The sequence below is a fragment of the Pleurodeles waltl genome, chromosome 9 (genome assembly GCF_031143425.1).
Source record: "Pleurodeles waltl isolate 20211129_DDA chromosome 9, aPleWal1.hap1.20221129, whole genome shotgun sequence".
NCBI lineage: Eukaryota > Metazoa > Chordata > Amphibia > Caudata > Salamandridae > Pleurodeles > Pleurodeles waltl.
In genome coordinates, this window is record NC_090448.1 from 306,351,696 (window position 1) to 306,374,040 (window position 22,345).

The 22,345-nt window shown below is 46.6% G+C and overlaps 1 protein-coding gene across 1 annotated transcript in view; it reads left to right on the plus strand.

Moving 5' to 3' along the window:
- Positions 1-22,345, plus strand: part of FANCD2 (FA complementation group D2) — a 1,182,674-nt gene that overhangs the window by 148,350 nt on the left and 1,011,979 nt on the right. The window contains exon 11 of the mRNA XM_069206781.1: positions 2,300-2,404. Within this exon, the coding sequence (XP_069062882.1) occupies positions 2,300-2,404 (105 nt within the window). The remainder of the gene's footprint in view (positions 1-2,299; positions 2,405-22,345) is intronic.

Below are 22,345 nucleotides of genomic sequence, written 5' to 3' on the forward strand. Positions count from 1 at the left end.
AATATATTGACATTATTCAATTATTATTAAAACTTTTAATTGTCACACAAATGGCATATTTCTAACTTACTCAAGGATTCATCAAACATATCACACGAGGTGATTTTCAGTATTGAGTTCCTTCATTCAGATCAATGTGTCAGTGTCCCAGATCTGTTACCATATTTGAATCACTACTTAATTAGAGTTTAATCTACCTCTGCTTCAGAGAACAATGTGGGTGAAGGGTGCAATTGCACCTTTTGGGCCTCTCTTATAATATGAACAGTTCCTGCTTTTAAACTTTCTTTGGTGATTGGTCTCTTACCTATGCCTCTGTGTGGCCCTCCAACAATCACTTAATTGACTTCTCTTGCAGAGATTTGAGAAGTGGAATTGGCAGCAGTTAAACATACTCACTGTTGCACCCAGCAATAGATTCTATGGTATTTGTTTGTTGAAGGGATTAGCTAAATGCTCTTTGGTTGTTTTCTTGGCGTCTGGGTTAATCTTTTTGAGGTTGTCTGAGTTGTTTAGTTTTGTTGACTTTATGTTGGGGCATTTTGTCTTTTTTGTTTTCTTTTTCAAGCCGTTTTAAGGCGCTACCACGAGTTTCATTGGACTGTTTATGCCACTTAATATCCAGATAAGTCATTTTCTGGTTTCTGTTGCCTTATTGGCTTCTTTCTCCTTATTGCAGCAGTCTATTGCATAGATGAAGGGAAAATATCTGTACCTCCTGTGGTGGGAGGACTCCTCCTTGCTTCCTCATTTTCCTCTATTTTATGGCTCATTATCTTGCCTCTGTGCTTGGGCTAACCCATTATATTTTGTGATTTTTGATAGGTGGTATAATGTTCACATATACTTTCCTCAGTTTGTTTGTTACATTTAACCTCTACTGTCTGCATCTCAGTTCAGCTATACCTGGTCTGTTGAGTCCTCCTTACTGTAGTGCCTCCATACAGTATACCTTCAGAGTGGCATCTTCTTGGTATAGAGTGCTATGTATTGGGCCTCCTCATAAGTTAGTTCTGTAACTGTTCAATGAGTCTGCAGGGAGAGGCCATAGACCTACTTGCAAGTGCAGGTTAACTGAAATTCATCTTATAGTGATGACACAAAGTCCCACTTAATGCAGATGAACCTGCACACATTTATCTTGCCATTGCATATCATAAGGTGAGAGGTAGGGACTGACTAACTGAATATCTGGAAGTCCACAATTTGCTTTTCAACTATATTGTGCTATGGTTTCAGTTTCACTGCCGACACTCTTGGACATCTAATGGGTATGGCTGGGCAGTTATTTATTGCATTGTAAGCACAAGTAGATTGGGACAGAAATTCATGAAATTTTGCTGCTCTACTTCTGCTTCTTGCACATGAAAAACAAGGCAAGAGAACAAAGAAGCTGTCTGCGAACCGTCAGATTTGGGGTAGTGAAGGTAGTTTTTGCACTTTGTGTGGTTCTCCCTGGTCTACATTTTGCTGTCCAAAAAAACCCAGAAGACCTGCATGAACCACACATATTGTCGAAAAATTGCCCTTTTATATCTCTGGTTTGTCTACTGAGTGGAATTGGTGTTTTTATACCCTTATTGGGCTTCCCATGTATTGGAAATAAACCTCTTTTTAAATACGTCTGTCAATTAACATTCTCCTTAGCCAGATTCAGACTTGGCAGTCTAAAGTCCATCAAGGTCTGTCAACATTTCTAGGTGACATAGTATGATATAGGAACACACCAAACTAACTACATTTAGATTGCCCACCTTTAATCATTTTGGAGATATTTTGCTCCATTTGTTTTTTTGCTGTTACTACAAATGAATAGGTGTCAGAGAGAAAGACTCAAAGAAGAATAGCTGTAGTAAAGGGCGCTCCTCTCCATTCTCTGGGCAGGCTGTTTAAAACTGCAAAACACTTTTACTTCATATCCCCTGATACTTTTCAAATGATGCACACAGGGATTTCATCTAATCAGGAACAGACACTCCTCCATATATCATTATAGGTGCCGCTCCTGACACTTGCTGCAATTATACTCCTCACGTGTAGGTGGGCAAAGTAGCCTTGCTACAAAGTCACTTTAATGTTAATAGCTAGAGTCTGATGGAGGCCATTGTTAATTAGACAAGGTACAAATAATGCCTAATTCCGATGTATGCTTCAAGCTGGTTCATGAAAAGTAACAACTGATTTTTTTGGTGCACTGACAGTTGTATATTGTGCTTTAATGACTGACCAAAAAACTAAATGAATTTGGTTTAACATTTCACCCAGTTACCGTAGTTGAAAAGGTTATTTTCTTTCATAGGTTCGCCAGTCTGTTATGTCTACACTGTCTGCAGTAGAGCTTGAAGATTTGCCTGTTATTGTCAAATTTATTCTTCATGCAGTTACAGGAGCAGATGCTGTAGAGGTAAACTTTAAGAAAAGTCTACACTTTCAAAATACTTGCATAAAATTATAGTGTTTCGGACATTAATAAGTTGTATTGATATGCAATTTTAAGGTCTTTCACATGCTATCTGTTCTCTTTTGGGAATCCTCATTGTTGTGATAAATGTATAAAACATACCTTTCAAATTCAGATTTAAGTAATGAGACCTGACAGTTTTTCATTGATTTTTATTATTACATTGCAAATGTTCATATTTTCAGGTGCATATTTCTACCTGCAGAGTCTACACTTGTTGAAAATCCCCAGGTGCCAGAACTAGATCTGGAAATTTTTCCCTAGCTCTATTGTGCTGTTAGGGGGCCTGGCTGCATCTTGGTGCCGGAAACAATGCCGCAGTGACATTAGTTGTGCTATAATGCACCCACCCCAGTGTACCAACATCAGTTCCAGTCCCTTCAGTGTGGATCTGGAGTTACTTTTTTATTTTATGTCTCTATGTTGATTTTTTGGAGAAAACGTACACGCCTCAAACCGTTTTTCTGATTGCAGTGCTTAGAGATATCACCTCATAAGAAGTCAGTAAGTTCTGTCAAGACTGTATGAGCAAGTGTCTGTTTCAGACCCCCATGAGATCTGCCTGTGGTGCCTGGGGTCGCAACACGACTTGGTCATGTGAAAAGTGTGTCCTCTTCACTCCAAGGCCGGGACAGAGCACAAAATGATAATCTCTAAAGCCCACGTCCTCAACACACCAGGTTCAGTGCCTTTCGTGCCGTAGGTCGACTTCCTCACCCTTAACTAATTCTTCCAAGGAAAAACTAAGGAGGCACCAGAACAGGAAGCATGGAGAGGATTCACCTCAGCAGCATCCAAAGTCTAGAGGTAAGTCTCTGCGCGCTTCTGCAACTGCGCCAGAGTCGTCCTTTGATCCGGAGTTGGTAGATGTTCTGCTTAGAGGACCTCTTCCGGCGGGGCCAGCCTTGAGGCTTTTCCTGGCATTTCTACTGCCGATGTCAAGTTGGCACTGGCTAAGGCTATCTGAGAATTACAGTGCTGGGGGCCAAAAAAGTCCTATTTCTCAGTGCTGTGATGAAGATGTTCTGGCATGCACCAGCCCCCTCTGTTGCGCCTCTTGGCCCCATGGGACTGTTCAGGACTTTCCTTGGGTTTCTTCCAGCAAGTTCTTACTAGATACAATGTGTCTTCCCTTTTCCACAGGAAACACCTCTGGCACCAACTGTAACTTTTCCAGTGATGAAATGCTGACTGGTCACCTTTCACCCTCACCGATATAAACACTGTCCTTGATGCTACGATCTCCAGTGCCATTTGCAGAGCGGCCGGTATCAAAGTCCTAAGGACTAGGGAGGAGCAGCCTCACAACTTGCACTCACACTACTACACAACAATGCATGACCTCTTCAGCGCTGATTCCAATCCAAGTCATATGCCAGACATTGTCCAGCACAACACTGATGGCAGCAGCAGTGAAGCAGCTAACTTACTGCCACCACTTTCTTCCAGACAGTTTAGGTCTTATAGTCCCCTTGAAAAAGAAATGGACTGACCCTCAGGGCCAGCCTCCAGGACATGGCTTCTATTCATCTTGTAATCAAAAGGCTACTGAGATGCTTCAACCTTCTCTCCCCAATGTAGAGACCAGATCAAATATTCTGGTGAAGGTCTTGCAGTTGTCAACCTAGTCTGAACCCCTGTTGCGTTTTAACAAGACAATCATGGATCTGGTAAAGGCGGTGTGAGGGGAAACTGAATCAGCCTTAGCTGTAAACTGTCTTATATCGAGAAGATGACTTGCACGTGGAGAACCATCTTTTATGTTGATCCACTATTCTCCAGATAGTCTAGTGGTACAGACCTCATCTTGTTCAAAGCTAAGCCCCAGCTCCTTCCCTGTAGCCCCAGCAGAGGAAAAAAAATGAGAAGTTGGAAGAAGTGGGTAAGAACATCTCCTCAGCGGGCTGTTTGGCTCTTCCCTCACTTAAAGCTTCTTGTTTGCTGGGAATGGTGGCTTCAAACCTATTGGGCTGTCTCTAGGACTATTTTGAGGAGGTACTTTGTGACAGGCAGGAGTTATATAGGCACACAATTAAGCCGGACCAGATCCCGCCAATTTAATGAGCAGGGTCATGGGCTCCTCTATATTCTTACAGAGACATTCCAGGGTAAACTGGCTTTTCTGGTGACATGCAAGTGCCATTAATCTGTGTGCCTTTTTATGGTGCATGTTTTTGGGAGACAAAGTTGATGCTGCCCACTTCACCACCTGGACTGTAGCTTTAGCTTTTCCTTAACGGAGCATGTGTGGTCCATGGGAGGGCAGGGTTCCTCCTTTCTCTAGACCTGGAGGCCATAACATTGGACCACTAAATCCTGGAGACTTTAGAAAGAGGGTATGCTCTAACCTTCCAGCGGACTCCTCCCCAAATCCCTCCTTCGCTGTCTCTTCAGCCGGAAGACCATCTGCAAATACTTCAGTTCGAGGTGGCAACCCTGCCGCAGAAGGGAGGTGGTTGCAAAGCATGACATTGGGCAAGGGTTCTTTTCTCTGTACTTACTGATTTCCAAGAAGGATTGTGGTTTTCATCTGATCCTAGACCTCAGCCTGTTGAACTGTTACCTATGCAAGGAAAAGATCTAGAGGTTGTCCCTTTCGCAGGGTCTTCTGTTGCTGGAAGTGGAAGACTGGATGGTGGTCTCTCGGCTTGCAGGACACATTCTGATTTGCAGTCACTCAGGAGCTACCTGTGCTTGGTGGTAGGGTCCATTCACTACTCGATTTCAGTTTTCTCATTCGGACTGACATTGGCACTTCAGGTCTTCACCGAGGGGAACGTGGTGGCTGTGACTCATCTCAGGAGGTCTAGGATTTCTGTATTTCTGTAACTGGATGACAGATGACTCAAAACGATCTTGCTGCAAATGATTTTCCACCCCTGCTGTTCGATTTGGGTATTCCCTCAATCTACCAAAGTCTTGCATATAGCTTTGTCACCACCTACTCTTCATAATGGTAGGCCAGGGAATTCCTTTTGCCCGATGACCTTTGGGAGGAGGACATTTCCAGCCCTTCCCAGAACCGAAAATTGCATAGAGGTTGGTGATTACCCTTAAACTTGTTAGATTGTGAATGTATGCAGACTCACTAGGTATTCCAAACCTTGAACTACCGTCTCTTGCCACTTCCATCCCCTGTATGTAGATTTCTCAAAAGTTGGCAACATCAGAACATTGCTAGCATTCAAACCCTGATATATTGAATAAGCCCCAACATAATCAGATTTCTGGTATAAGGAGAACACTTTCATAATGTGTCACCTTACTGCATGGCACCAAAAGGGACAACCTGATTTTTGGGCCTCCAGTCTCAGACTATTGACAATTTCAGAGGTTTTGAGGATTCTCAAGGGGTTTCAACTTGTGAGAGCACAAGCCCTGCCAGCTTCATTAGTAACAAAATCAGCTGCACTGGCGTTACAAAGGCAGAGGCAAAGATGGGGCCCATCAGACCCAGCAATCCTCATCCTACTCCTCATAGCTTCACCACCTACATTGCCTCTTTAGCTTCCTCATAAGGGAGCAAGAGTGGCCCATGGGAGAACCAGGATCGGCTGTTCCCTTTTGAGACGCTGGATTTGGGCTCAACAGCGGGGGAATCTAGCTAGTTGCTATCTCTGGCTGATTGTCTGGAGACAAAGGTCAAGAGCTTCAGTCATTGTCATCTTGCTGATCTCGAGTGGTATCTCCATCCAAAGGTGTGAGATAGCACATCTTTGTCCTGTGTGGCACCCTTCAGGTGATTCTCTTTGCTACTTGCGGCAATACTCGTTGTCTACAGTTCTGCGTCCTCCAGTATCAGCTGCTGGGAGTTTTTGAGGGAAACATGTTTTGATTGAGGTAGAACTTTCTGCTTCACTACATGGTTCTTCCAATAACTCTTGATTCCTCGAGTTATGAGAAAGAGTCACCAGAACTGAGGCACATACTGATCAAGAAGGATGTGGCAGACAGCCCTGCCGTGCCTTTCCCTTTGCCCTCATTCAGCCTTTCTTTCTAGCTGTATCCCCTTCCCCAGTTAAAGGACCAGGTACTGCTACCCAGTCTCCACAGCATCCACCTTTTTGCCAGGTGATGGAGGAGGCACCTGTGCTCCCTACAGCAGCCACTGGAGGTGGGAATTGTAATGCTGACAGCTTGTTGCCCCTTCACCAAGTCGATCTGCTTTGAAAGGTGGAATAGATTTGTTGGTTGGTCAGTCAATCAATCAAAAATTAGTTTATGGGTTAAATAAAACCTTAAACATTACATGGCGTGCACATTCAAATCATCAATAAAATCCATATCCACAGAAACACACATTTACCATTTATAAAACCTGACAATTAATATCTTGTTTAACACTTATGCACTAAAAGATTAAACCTCCATAAGGTGTCAAGGCGCAACTACTACAGAAGGTAGAGTACTATTAAAAAGGTGCCTCAAAATAGCTGCGTAGCTCCTTCCTTAAATACTAGAAGCTTTTGTATTTAATAACAAAGCATGTAGGCGCATAAAGTGCTAGCGTACTCTACAAACAGTGCAAATAATGCATATCCACTTAGCCTTGCTAAGTTACTAGACTCAGTGGGAGGAGGAATGTAACTCATACGTTCCCTAATCCTTTTGATGTTCCATATTTAGCCATCTAGCTTCTCCTTGAGATGGGTTGGAGGGTCCCCTTTAACAAGGTCCTTAAAAATATCAAGGAACTGCACAAATTGGATATTGAGTATTGGAGTCGCAGGATTTAATGATTTTATTACAGCTGGCCTGAATGATCTAATCCCATGTGACTTGAACTCTCTACTAAGCAAGGATCTCCACAGAGGGGGGCAGATGCTCAGAATAACAGAGACTTTTTGTCTGGTGGCACAGGTGACATTCCATTTTCCCCATATCATAATTTTCCTTCCATTTTGGTAAGAAGTCCAGTGTAGGATGACACATTGAAGAACCCAGACCCACCATTGCATGAGGGATCGCCAACGGCCTCGCAATGTGGGACACCTCTGCCCCCGCCCACTTAGTAAGCCTACCCCGGCGAATAACCTTCTCCCAAGCCTAGGGATCGGGTGCAGCCCACCTGGCTACGATCCCACCTGTGGCAGACCATACTGCTTTTTCACCTGCCTGCTTTCTAGTTGCAACATACCTTCACTGTTACGTGTCAGTACGATTCTGACTCAGAGGGGGGAGGGAACGGTTGGAAGGTCAAAGTAGGGTAGTATTAAAAAATTAAGAATGGACGATCGTGGCTGGAAAATTCTGCATGTATCCTGCTGTTTTTGAAAACCAATAAAATCTGTTACAAAACGTCCAGTGTAGGAATTGCTCCTAGCCTTAGTGACAAAACTTCTGCTTAACTTTCATAGAGTAGGCAGCCTCAAAGATGATGGAGGCTCTTGGTTCGCTGTAGCGTTTCAAAACCAACCAATGTGTGAGCGTTGGGGGGACTACTGCTTTATCCTCAATCCAGCTTTGCTACTTTATCACTTTATTTACTTATCTTTTGAAGTTCTGAGCAGTTGTGTCTAGCGACCATAATTCACTCAGCCCTTACTTTTTCATGTATCCGTTAAGATAGTTTTTATAAACGTTGTTCCCTCTTGGGAGGTTAATCTCATACCAGACTAAGCTGGCCAGTGTACCTTTGGGCGCTCTTCTCAGCTTATGACAGCATTTCACAAATGCTCCAGGCCTGGCCAGATCTTATCTGGTTAGTGAAAACTCCAATCTGATCTGGGTGGGTGACGCTAATCCTGGCAGCCGAAAGACTGTTTTGTATGTTATTATATAATTTTCGCTATTAAAGTTGCATCCGCACTTGCCATTATTTCTCCCCCATATGAGAGTGTTGGCAACAGCCTTGTCTTCATTGCTGGTGCAAGTGGTTGAAGTTCGTGGCCCACAGGGTTTTTGCCAGTGTTGAGAATGCAAAGAGCAGAGCTAAAGCTTTACCCCTGATTGCTTCCTTTTGGGGAACGAAGGTATTCCTGGAATCTCTTTTAACACAGATATAGGTTTAAGTTGGTGTTTCGTCTGCAGTGCCTCCATTGATGAACCATTTTCAATGATTTAAAATACGACTGTTTAGTCAAATGACTTTAATGTTTTTAAAGTTAATCACTAGGGTGTTTTCTGCGGTATATGTTGCCAGACAGTTCATTAGTGTCTGCAGATCCACCCTACTGTTACTAAGTAAAAGTAGGTCATTTGCGTACAAGATTTTCAACAGCAGGGTACTGCCAAGGCTCGGGCATGGCTTATTAATGCGTCCAGCGCCGGAGAGAGAGGTCAGATATATAGATTGAATAGGAAGGGCACTATAATTCACCCCTGCTTTAACCCAATAGATGTTCTAATTGTTCTTTTTAGGACAGTGCCCTCTTTCTTGGCATGCTTACCCCCATTTTCTGCCTATTGTCAGTATGTTTGACTGTGTTTATTGGGTTCCTGCAAACCAGGACCACAGTAGTTTTGCTCTCTTCTAAATTTTACCTTTTTCTTCCCACAATTGGCATACTGGTCCCACCCATGTAAGTCCCTAGTATATGGTACCTAGGTGCCCAGGGCATTGGAGTTCTGGGGGATCTCTATGGACTGCAGCACCCATAGGAAGCCCATGCAAAGGGTTCAGCAGGCCTGCCATTGCAGTCTACATGAACTGGGTGCATGCACCCGGTTTCACTACAGGTCACTGCACCAGGTCACTGTAAGTCACCTCTATGGTAGGCCCTCTCAGCCCAGAGGGCAGGGTGCAGGAACCTGTGTGTGAGGGCACCCCTACACTTGCAGAGGTGCTCCCATGAATTCCAGCCCCATTGTTACTGGACTTCGTGCTTGCGGGAGTCATTTTATATGTGTACTGGATATAGGTCACTACCTATGTCCAGCTACATAATGTTAACTCTGAACCTGGGCATGTTTGTTATCAAACATGTCAGAATCATACCCAAATACTGTTATAAGGATTGGAAGTATGATTCCATGCACTCTGGGGCTCTTTAGAGGCCCCCCAGCATTGCTACCACCAGTCTTCCAGAATTTCTTGGGCAGCCCAGCTGCTGCCACCCCTCAGACAGGTTTCTGCCCTCCTGTTGCTTGATCTGATCAAGCCCGGGAAGGCAAAACAAGGATTTTCTTTGGGAGAGGACGGTAACACTCTCTCCCTTTGGAAATAGGTGTGACTCGCTTGGGAGGGGTAGCCTCTCCAAGCCACTGGTTTTGCTTTGAAGGGCACAGTTGGTGCCCTCCGTGCATAAACCAGACCACACCGGTTCAGGGACCCCCAGTCCCTGCACAGGTGCGAAACTGGACAATGGAGAGTGGAGTGACCACTCCCCTAACCATCACCAACCCAGGCCTGGTGCCCAGAGCTCCTCCAGAGGGTCCCTGGGTTCTGCCATCTTGATTCTTAGGTTGGCAGGGAACTCTGGGAGCATCTGAGTGGCCAAGCCAGGCAAGTGACGTCAGAGCCCCCTCCTAATAGGTGCTTACCTGGTTAGGTGACCAATCCCCCTTTCAGGGCTATTTAGGGTCTCTCTCTTGGGTGGGCTCCTCAGATTCGGCCTGCAAGATTCCAGCAGGACTCCTCTGCAACCGTTACTTCTAGTTCTGGCCTCCAGAACCGCAAGTGAACTCTCCAGGAACCTACATGCTGCAGATCCACGATGAAGACTCTTCTGCAACATTGTATACAGAGTTCCTGCCAGCTTTGCAACAGTTTCCTCGCCGTGCATCATCAGAAGACTGCAACTCTTCAACCTGCACAAGAAGAAGAAGAAGGAATCTCCCTTGTAGTGAAGGAGTCACTTCCCTGCAACCGCAGGCACCTACAACAAGCGACGACCGGCTGCATGGATCCCCTCTCCTGCCGAGCTGCGTGGGTCCTGCATCATGGGTGGTGGCCTTCTCTGCCAGCTGTCCAACTTTGGTGGAGGCAAGCCTTTGCCTTCCCGCGCAAGACAGAACCCCCGTCTCTTGCAGCTGCCAAGGCTTGTTTGCGTCTCCTGCAAGGGATCTTCAGGCGACGTGCAGCTCCAGTCCCCAGCACTCCTTCCTGCAAATCCCAGCCTCCTGCGTGGTTCTCCTGCAGCGTGGGATCCACTTTTGTAGTGCTGTGTGGGCTTCTTCTGTGTCCCCATCCTGTGGGACTCCTGTGGGGGCTGCTTCTGCTCCTGTGGGCTCTCTGCGACGCTGAGGGTCTCCTGTGACTCCCCCACCAGGGTTGAGTCCTACTGGGCCTTGCTGGTCCCCGGCAGCACCTTTTTTCCACTAACCGCGAGTTTGCCTTTGCCAAGGCTTGTAGGTGGAAATCCGGCACAGACACCCGTCTGCAATCTTCCTTCTGGCGTGGGACATCTGCATCCATCTGACACTATTCACCGGGTCCTGGGTTGCAGTGCTGATCTGTTCTTCAGAACCGTCAACCACCTCCTGCATCCCCAGCTGGGTGGGTAGTTCCTCCTACTCCTCCTGGCCCCACTGTGACTCTTGGACTTGATCCCCTCTCTCCACAGATCTTCTTTCTTCAGGAATCTACTGCTGTTTTTTTTTTCTTTGGGTACCTTCTTTTTTTCTTTTCCTTCTTTTGGGTGGTTTGGGGAAAATCCAGTGTTGTACTCCTGCATTCCTGGCCGCTGGGGGTTGGGGGTGGGGGGGGGGAGGCGGGAGAGGGGAGAGGGTACTGTGGTACTTACCTTTGTGGTTTTCTAATACCCCCAGCTCCCCTCTACACATCTTACTTACCTAGGTGGGGGGGGTATCTTGTTCGCATTCCATGTTTTAGTATGCGGTTAGTGCTCCCCCTAGGGTCACTATTGGTTATTACCATGTGCACTATTTTCTAACCTTTTCTATGCCTATTTCTGATTGCTAGTGTATGTATTTAGTGTATTACTTACCTCCCAAGGGTGGGTCACCTGTCTAGTGATTTGTGATAATCTGTGCCAAAAATAAAGTACCTTTATTTTTGTACAACTGAGTGTTTTCTTTTATGTGTGTAGGTGCTGTGTGACTACAGTGGTATTGCATGAGCTTTGCATGTCTCCTAGATAAGCCTTTGGCTGCTCGTCCACAGCTACCTCTAGAGAACCTGGCTTCTAGACACTGCCTAGACTTCACTGAGAGGGGATACCTGGTATAAGGTGTAAGCACCATAGGTACACACCACACACCAGGCCAGCTTCCTACACTCTTGATAGGAGGATGCCGCCCACAACCTTAACTTTAACCCAAGTGTCAGTGTACCAGTAGCCTTTGCTCTATTAATGATTAGTCCTAGTGCCTTGAGATTAGTTAATGTACCTTGCTGACTCACAAACCCCATCTGATTCAGCGGTAGCCTACCTGTAGTTTTTGCCCATTGCTCTCAATCCTGCAGAAGCAGGGTTGCAAAGTATTTGTGATCTGCATCCAGTAATGCTATTAGGCGATAATTGCTTGGAGCAGATGCGGCTCCTCCTTAAAAAATGGAGTGAATAATTGAGCCTTTCCAGCTTTCTGACTGTTTGCCAGGATGGTGCTGGTGGAAAGATTGACCCACCACATGATAAGTTCTTTGAAGATGGCTTGAGGAATTCTGTTTGGGCTCAGGGCATTGTCTGAGCAAGTTATCCTAATGATTTTAATTATTTTGACGGACATGTACTGTAATGGATTGATTGAGGGGATATCCCTCGAGGTTTCCTGGACTGACCCCCCACCTCCTCCAGGTCAGTGTGATCTATCTTCTGAAAGGTGTGACATCAGATGTTTGCCCCATCCCACCTCTAAAATGTTTGCATTACAGGCTGCTCTTGAGCCTTTACCTGTCTTATTAATTAATTTCCAAAATTTCTTTGAGTCCTTTAGTTTGGCCGTGTGGAGTAATTTCGCCCAAAGGGTTTCCTGCCTTTTTCGTCAAAAGATCTATAATTCCCTGTTCAGCAATTTTTTGTTCTTTTCGAAAAGCTTGCAACAACTGTGGGTCCTCCGCACTATGCCTTAGCTGCCTGAATATTTTCTTAACTTTAGCTTTCAGCAGATGAATATGTCTCAGTAGGGGGTGCGGCTTATCAGGTCCTGTGCCAGCTCCTACGCTAGTGCCTTTGACCAGATACTTGGATACCAACTAGCCTATCAGAGTTTCCCAAGCTGAAATCAGATTAGTGTCACCATCGACAAGCTTCGTTAGGATTCCCACACATTGGTCGCAAGTTGTTTTACAGAGCTGGAACTCACCTTCAAGCGTTCTATATATTTCATCCTGGGTTCTACCAGCAATACCTTTGCTGGCTCATGATTACTTTTGCTGATGCCGATCCAAAATACTTGCGGGTGGTGATCGCTCTCCTGACATTGAACGATGCGAAAGTCCACCATCCGCCAATATAGTGGTGGATTAACCAGTTTGCAGTCTAAATAGGAAACAGATTTATTGGTTGAACTTGTCCAAGTCGGCGGGGTGTCACCCGGTAGTCCACCATTCAGAGTAATCAGCCCAGCCAACTCGCATGCTCCTATAAGGTTCTCCCCAAGTTTATCTTGTCATTTTAGAAATGACAAGCATTGAGCCGGGAGCCCTCCTGTGGCCTCAGCGTTCTCCTCGCTTGGGGAGTGAAACAAGTTTAGGTTAAAATCTACGGTGAGTAGGAAATATGAGGGCTGCTATATTCCTCAGCCATAACATGTTTGCAGTAAGCTTGGTCATTGAGTCAGCCTTCATCCTTGGATTGATGTAAACATTTACAAGCACCAGTGTGTCCCCTGGTTTTTGTGCCCAATTATCCAGGCTCAAGGCCAAGATCCATGTTTCTGCTTTGCTTATTTCTGCAATTTTTGCTGATAAGTTAGAGCTAACATAGTCTGATAGGCCACCCTTCCATGTGGGCTGCTTTTCTGTGCAAACCTACTGAGCTCTATGTATTATATGAGGGGAGTGCTGACTTGAGCCCACGTTTCCTGCAGCATTATTATGTCATAGGAGCTAAGAAACTCCACTGTAGCGGGATCTATGATTTTTGCCTGCAGCCCGCCATTGTTCCATGAGCATATTGATAATCTGCCCCTTCCTTAATTTGGACTTCAGCTGTTAGTCAGTCCTTTCTGGATGTGTTTAGTAAGGCCGATGGCAGCCAGCTCCACCTATCCCAATCTTCCTGCATCCTGATAATCCATTGCTATTTAATAGAAGCCCCATCTCTGCTTATTTGGACGGTTAAACTGGGGGTTACACACGGGTCGATGTTTAGGCCTCAGGTGGTCACTGAAAAAGTTGAGACCATACCTGTTTGGTACTCACATTATAGTTCAAACTGACCACAGACCTCTCAGATGGCTCATGCAGATGAAAGGAGAGAACCCTAAACTGTTGAGGTGGTCCATATACTTACAGGGAATGGAATATATAGTGGAACACAGACCTCGGACTGCCCATGCCAATGCAGATGGCCTTTCCATGTTCTTCCACTTAGAAAATGAAGACCCTCTTGGGAAAGGTTAGTCTCATCCTCTTTCATTTGGGGGGGGTAGGGGGGGGCAGGTTTTGAAGGAAAATGCCACTGTTGGCATGGTCACCTCTAGCTTTTTGCCAAGTGTTGATGCCAGCTTTGATTGGAAGTGTGCTGGGATGCTGCTAACCAGGCCCCAGCACCAGTGTTCTTTCCCTAAAACTGTACCTTTGTTTCCACAATTGGCACAGCCCTGGCACACAGTTAAGTCCCTTGTAAAAGGTACCCCTGGTTCCAAGGGCCCTGTGGCCAGGGAAGGTCCCTAAGGGCTGCAGCATGTATTATGCCACCCACAGCAACCCCTCACTCAGTACATGCACACTGCTTTGCAGCTTGTGTGTGCTAGTGGCGAGAAAAGACAAAGTCGACATGGCACTCCCCTCAGAGTGCCATACCCACAAACCAATGCCTGTGGCATAGGTAAGTCACCCCTCTAGCAAGCCTTACAGCCCTAAAGCAGGGTGCACTATACCACAGGTGAGGGAATAGCTGCATGAGCACTATGCTCCTACAGTGTCTAAGTCAATTCTTAGACATTGTAAATGCAGGGTAGCTATACTGAATATATATTCTGGGAGTCTGTCATTATGAACTCCACAGCACCATAATGGCTACACTGAATACAGGGAGTTTGGTATCAAACATCTCAGCAATACAAACCCACACTGATGCCAGTGTGGAATTTATTGAAAAATGCACACACAGGGCATCTTAAAGATGCCGCTTGTATGTTAGCCCAACTGCTAGTGCAAGGCTGACCTGTCTGTGCCAGCCTGCCACTTCCAGATGAGTTTCTGACCACAAGGGGGGAGGGCCTTTGTGCACTCTGTGGTCAGAAACAAAGCCTGTCCTGGGTGGAGGTGCTTCACACCTCCCCCTGCAGGAACTGTAACACCTGGTGGTGAGCCTCCAAGGCTCGGGCCTGGTGTTACAGTGCCCCAGGGCACTCCAGCTAGTGGAGATGCCCCCCTCCCCCACTTTTGGCAGCAAGTCCTGATGGATAATGAGAAAAACAAGGAGGTGTCACCCCCTCAGCTAGGACCACCCCTAAGGTGTCCAGAGCTGATGTGACCCCCTTCTTGAAAAATCCTCCATCTTGAATAGGGATAGGGATGTGCCCCCCTCCCCAGAGGAAGTGGGCACAAGGAGGGTGCAGCCATCCTCCGGGACAGTAGCCATTAGCCTGACCCTAACAACACCCATACATTTAGTATTTAGGGGTGACCCTGAACCCAGCTCTTCAGATTCCTGACAACATCAAGAAAGGACTGCTGAGCTGAAAACCCCGCAGAGAAGGAAAGGAGACAATAGCTGACTCAGCCTCAGCCCTACCAGCCTGTCTCCTGCTTCGAAAAGCTGCAAGAAAAGATGGAAAGCGTTCTGCAGGACCAGAGACCCCTGAAAAGCCTCTAGTGGACTACCTGTATCACCGAGGACCAAGAAACTCCCGGGGTAAGCGGACCTGCCAAGAAGAAGATCAAGAAACCAACTTTAAAGGGACCCTCACCTCACTCCAGAAGCGTGAGATCAACTACTCTGCACCCGACGCCCCCGGCCCGTGTCCAGAGAAGCCAACTATCCTGAGAGGACCCCCAGGTGACTCCGACGACGCGTCCTCCCTGGGCTGACCTCTCTGCGCCCCCACGACAACTCCTGCAGAGGGAGTCCCGAGGACCCCCCTGACTGCAACTTGCCGGGCTGAAGATATCTGGCGCCTGGAGAAGCATTGCACCCGCAGCCGCCAGGCCTGTGAGAAACCGACCACTGGTGCAGCAACGACCAGCAGGCGGCCCTCACCGTTGCCCAGTCAGTGGCTTGCCCGAGAGCCCCCCCTGTGCCCTGCCTGCAGCGCCTAAGTGACCCCCAGGTCCCTCCATAGAGTTCTATTGAGAACCTGACGCCCTGTTTGCACACTGCACACGGCCGCCCCAGTGCCGCTGAAGGTGTGTTTTTTTTTTTTTTGTTGCTTCTTGGGGCCCCTTTAGTACTCCTCTAAACCCCCCTGGTCTGCCCTCTGACAACACGGGTACCTACCTGGGAGCAGCGTGGAACCGGAGTACTCGTTGTCTCCATAGGCGCCGACGTTATTTTGGCTCCTGTTTGACCTCTGCACCTGACCGGCACTGTGTTGCTGGTGCTGGGTGTTTGGGGTAACCTTAAACTCCCAGTGGTGGGATACGTATGCCCTGGAGACTGAACCCGTAAGTGTGGTATTTACCTCAGAAACTATACTTTTCTTAGCTCCCCCAGGAACTGTTGAAAATTGCACTTTGTCCACTTTTAAAATAGCTTTTTGCCATTTTAAAGAAAACTGTGTAGAATATTTATTTTATTCAAAGTCCTAAATATTACTATGCAAAGTACCTTTCATTTGATGTACTTACCTGCTAAATGAATCTTATGGTTCTAGAAATACATTAACAAAAGAATATTTTTCTATATAAAAACCTATTGGCCTGGAGTTATGTCATTGAGTGTGTGTTTTCACGTATTTCTTGTTTGTGTACAACAAATGCTTAACATTACCCTTGGATACGCCTAACTGCTGGACCACACTACTAGGGCATTAGTATTGTCTATTACTGCCTCTGTCAAGCTTCTTGGGGAACCCCTGAACTCTGTGCGAACACTATATTTCATTACGATACAGTATATACAGAGCAAGCTTCCTACATTGGTGGATCAGCGGCGTGGTGTATGACTTTGCATTTGCTGGACTACTCAGCCAATACCTGATCACATGCCTAAATTCCAAAATTGTCATTAGAAAATTAATTTTTGAATTTTGACTATTTTTCCAGATGTTTAAAAGTCCTGGTAGGGCTTTGTTTAAGTCCCTATTAGCATCTCTTTTTTACGTTTAAAAGTGTTGTTAGGACTTAAGTTAGAACTTAAGTACTAGAAGTAGTTTTTAGTTTGTTAAAAAGTAATCCCAACTTTTAGAGACATAATGAGTAGCTCAGAGGATATGGTGATGGAACTCAACCTCTCCCCTTACCTTAATGTAAGGATGACAGAGCTAAGGACCCTCTGTAAGCTAAAAAATAAAATAAAATTAACTGGGTCCAACCCTACTGAGGTGAAGCTCCAGGAGCTGTTGGCAGAGTACACCAGGGACCACCCTAATGAAGGGGAACAGCTCCCCTCAGATGGGGAAGAAGTTGGGGATCAGGAGGTTGAACTCCTCCCTCCTACCCTAACTAGGGAGACCAGAGTTCCAAGACCCCTGTCTCCACAAGTCAGACTCAAAGATTCTGGTTCTTCCACAGGGGAGTCTAGTCCTCTGGGAACATTGAGGAATCCCTCAATGAGGAGGACATCCTTTTAGCAAGGATGGCCAAAAGATTAGTTTTGGAGAAACAGCTCCTAGCTATAAAAAGGGAGAGAGCAGAAATGGGTTTAGCACCCATACATGGTGGCAGCAACAAAAATAGAGCCAGAGACAATACTGACATCTTAAAAATCCCCAAAGGGATTGTTTCAAAATATGAAGAAGGTGATGATATCACCAAATGGTTCACAGCTTTTGAGAGGGTCTTGTGCAACCAGAAAACTAAACAGATCTCACTGGGGAGCTCTCCTTTGGGAACTGTTTAGTGGTAAGTGTAGAGTTAGACTCCTCACACTCTGGTAAAGATGCAGAATCCTATGAGCTCATGAAGGCTACCCTGATTGAGAGCTTTATATTCTCAACTGAGGAGTACAGAATTGTGTTCGGGGGGCTGACAAAACCTTGAGCCAGTCCTGGGTTGATTTTGTTGACTACTCAGTCAAAACACTAGATAGTTGGATAACTGGCAGTGGAGTGCATGACTATGAGGGCTGTATAATTTATTTATGAAAGAACATCTGTTAAGTAACTGCTTCAATGAAAAGTAGCATCAACATCTGGTAGACCTAGGTCCAATTTCTCCCCAAGAATTGGGAAAGAAGGCAGACCACTGGGTCAAGACAAGGGTGACCAAGACTTCCATAGGGAGGTGACCAAAAGAAAGGGATCGCAAAGCCTCTCCAGGGGAAGGGTGGTGAGACATCCAAGGACAAAACTAAAGAGTCTTCTCAAGGGCCCCAAAACCCTGCTCAGGAGGGTGGGCCCGACCCTCTTCACAGTCCACAAGTGGGTATAAGAGTAAACAATTTGATCCCAGGAAGGCCTGGTGTCACACCTGTAGACAGCATGGACACTAAACTGGAGAAAAGGCCTGTCTGAAGAAAAGTCCCACACCTTCTACTCCAGTTAGCACTGGAATAGCCAGTCTCCAGGTGGTATCAACAGTGTGCCCAGAGCAAATCAGGGTTCACGCTGAAGCTACTTTAGTCTCTGAGGTTGGGGCGGATATAGCCACACTAGCTGCCTGGCCGCCTAACATGCAAAAATACAGGTAGCAGCTCTTGATAAATGGGACCAAGGTGGAAGCCCTGAGGGATACAGGTGCCAGTGTCACCATGGTGACAGAAAAACTGGTTTCCCCAGGACAGTATTTGGCGGGACAAACATATCCAGTCACCAATGCTGGCAATGGTGACTTTAGAGTGGGGAGGGATTACTGGCCTGAAACAGGTATTGGTCTCTTCTGCAGTCCCAGTAGAATGCCTGCTAGGGAATGAGTTGGAGTTCTCAGCATGGGCTGAGGTAGAACTCAAAAGCCATACTGGGTATCCCTGAACTGGTGTGTGTAAAAACAAGAGTACAGAGCAGAGCACAGGGTGAAAAAGAAGTGTTGGAGCCTGGAAAAAAAAAACTTCCAAGAGAAAAGGTAAGAGGGCTGGGGGGCAGCCTCTGTACAGCACAAGAAGCAGGACCTCTCTTCCCAGGAAGATGTCCTATACCCTGAGGGAATTGAGTCCATGTAGCTGGAGCCTTATCAGGTAGAGCTCTTGGGCCCAGGGGGACCCTCAATGGAACAGCTGTGCCAGAGACAAAAGATTTGCCCCACTCTTGAAGTCCTGAAACAGCAAGCTGCTGAAGAGGAGAATGGAGCGGTCAGTGGCTCCCACAGGGTCTATTGAGAGGATGGACTCCTTTACACTGAGTCAAGGGATCCCAAACCTGGTGCCACTATGAGAGTGGAAGTGCCTCAGGAGTTTAGAGAGTCTATCCTCACTTTGACCCATGACATCCCCTTAGTTGGCATTTGGGACACACCAAAACATGGGGTAGGTTAGTGAACCATTTCTATTGGCCCAATACGTGTCAGAAAGTAAGTGAGTTTTGCAGCTCCTGTGTCACCCTGTGTCACCTGTCAAGCAAGTTGCAAGACAGGTGGCCATCCAAATGCTCCCTCATTCCACTTCCAGTAGTGGGGGTCCCCTTGGAAAGGGTTGGTGTGGACAATGTGGTTCCACTTTAACCTTCCACGGCCTCAGGGAACCAGTACGTACTGGTAGTAGTGGATCATGCTACCACATACCCTGAAGCAATTCCACTTAGGTCAACTACTGTCCATGCTGTAGCCAAGGCTCTAATTGGTATCTTTACCAGAGTGGGTTTCCCTAAGGAGGTGGTTTCTGAAAGAGGTACCAACTTCAAGTCAGCTTACCTGAAACACATGTGGAATGAGTGTGGAGTCACTTACAAGTTCACTACACCTTATCACCCACAAACCAATGGCCTTGTTTAAAGGTTTAACAAGACATTGAAGGGCATGATCATGGGGGTCTCTGAAAAACTCAAAAGGAGATGGAATGTCCTACTGCCATGCCTGCTTTTTGCCAACAGAGTAGTGCCACAGAAGGGGGTAGGGTTTTCCCCGTTTGAGCTCCTGTTTGGCCATCTTGTAAGGGGACCACTAGCACTTGTAAAAGAGGGCTGGGAGAGACCTCTCCATGAGCCGAAACAAGATGTGGTGGACTATGTGCTTGGCCTCCGCTCAAGGATGGCTGAGTACATGGAAAAGGCATCCAAAAACATTGAGGCCAGCCAACAACTCCAGACGTTGTGGTATAAACAAAAGACTGCAATGGTTGAATTCCAACCAGGGCAGAACATCTGGGTTCTGGAACCTGTGGCTCCCAGGGCACTTCAGGACAGATGGAGTGGCCCTTACCCAGTGCTTTAGAAAAAGAGTCAGGTCACTTACTTGGTGGACCTGGGCACTAGCAGGACACCCAAGAGGGTAATCCATGTTATCCGCCTCAAACTCTACAATGATAGGGCAGACATAACCATGCTGATGGTTACCGATGAGGATCAGGAAGCAGAGAGTGAACCTCTCCCTGACCTCCTCTCAGCTGACGTTAAGGATGGAACAGAAGATGGTGTGGTCTATTCAGACACCCTCTCTACCCAACAGCAGGCTGACTGTAGGCAGTCCTGCACCAGTATGCTGATCTCTTTTCTTTGACTCCTGGTCAGACATACATATCTGTGTATCTAGTTTACCTGTTAAAAACAAAATATTCAGACTGACCAAGTCAAACAAAACAAAGTGGAAGTCCACAAGATGCTGGAGTTAGGGGTAATAGAGCACTCTGACAGTCCCTGGGTTAGACCAGTGGTCTTGGTCCCCAAACCTTCTACCAAAGATGGAAAGAGAGAAGTGAGGTTCTGTGTGGACTACAGAGGACTCAATTCTGTCTCCAAAACAGATGCTCACCCCATACCCAGAGCAGATGGGATGATTGACAAGTTAGGTGCGGGCAAATTTCTGAGTACCTTTGACTTAACTGCAGGGTACTGCCAAATTATCATGGCACCTGGAGCACAAGAGAAAACAGCATTCTCAACACCTGATGGGCATAATCAGTTTACTGTTATGCCCTTTGGCTTTAAGAATGCCCCTGCCACCTTCCAAAGGTTGGTGAATCAATTCTTTGTTGGCTGTGAGTCCTTTAGTGCAGCATATCTAGATGATACTGCTGTCTTTAGTTCCAATTGGCAGGATCAGCTGGTCCACCTGGAGAAGGTTTTGCAGGCGCTGCAAGCAGCAGGCCTCTCTATCAAGGCATCCAAATGCCAGATTGGGCAGGGAACAGTTGTATACTTGGGCCACCTTGTAAGTGGAGGCCAAGTGCAACCTTTACAACCCAAGATCCAGACAATTCTGGACTGGAAAGCTCCAAAAACCTAGACTCAAGTCAGGGCCTTCCTTGGCTTGACTGGGTTTTACAGGAGGTTTGTGAAGGGATATGTGTCCAGTGTTACTCCCCTCACAGAACTGACCCCTAAGAAAATGCCCAAGCAAGTCAACAGGACCCTAGACTTCAAAAGGCCTTTGACACCCTAAAAGAAGCTATGTGCGCAGCACCAGTTCTAAAATCTCCAGATTATTCTAAGCAATTAATTGTGCAGACAGATGCCTCTGAACATGGGATAGGAGCAGTCCTGTCCCAAACCAATGATGATGGCCTTGACCAGCTTGTTGCTTTCATTAGGAGGAGGTTACTCCCCAGGGAGCAGCGTTGGAGTGCCATTGAGAGGGAGGCCTTTGCTGTGGTTTGGTCACTGAAAAAGTTGAGACCATACCTGTTTGGTACTCACATTATAGTTCAAACTGACCACAGACCTCTCAGATGGCTCATGCAGATGAAAGGAGAGAACCCTAAACTGTTGAGGTGGTCCATATACTTACAGGGAATGGAATATATAGTGGAACACAGACCTCGGACTGCCCATGCCAATGCAGATGGCCTTTCCAGGTTCTTCCACTTAGAAAATGAAGACCCTCTTGGGAAAGGTTAGTCTCATCCTCTTTCATTTGTGGGGGGGGTGGGGATTCAGGTTTTGTACGAAAATGCCACTGTTGGCATGGTCACCTCCCGCTTTTTGCCAAGTGTTGATGCCAGCTTTGATTGGAAGTGTGCTGGGACGCTGCTAACCAGGCCCCAGCACCAGTGTTCTTTCCCTAAAACTGTACCTTTGTTTCCACAATTGGCACAGCCCTGGCACACAGTTAAGTCCCTTGTAAAAGGTACCCCTGGTTCCAAGGGCCCTGTGGCCAGGGAAGGTCCCTAAGGGCTGCAGCATGTATTATGCCACCCACAGCAACCCCTCACTCAGTACATGCACACTGCTTTGCAGCTTGTGTGTGCTAGTGGCGAGAAAAGACAAAGTCGACATGGCACTCCCCTCAGAGTGCCATACCCACAAACCAATGCCTGTGGCATAGGTAAGTCACCCCTCTAGCAGACCTTACAGCCCTAAGGCAGGGTGCACTATGCCACAGGTGAGGGCATAGCTGCATGAGCACTATGCCCCTACAGTGTCTAAGTCAATTCTTAGAAATTGTAATTGTAGATTAGCCATACTGAGTATATGGTCTGGGAGTCTGTCATTACAAACTCCACAGCACCATAATGGTTACACTGAATACTGGGAAGTTTGGTATCAAACGTCTCAGCACAATAAACCCATACTGATGCTAGTGTGTGATTTATTGAAAAATGCACACAGAGGGCATCTTTGAGATGC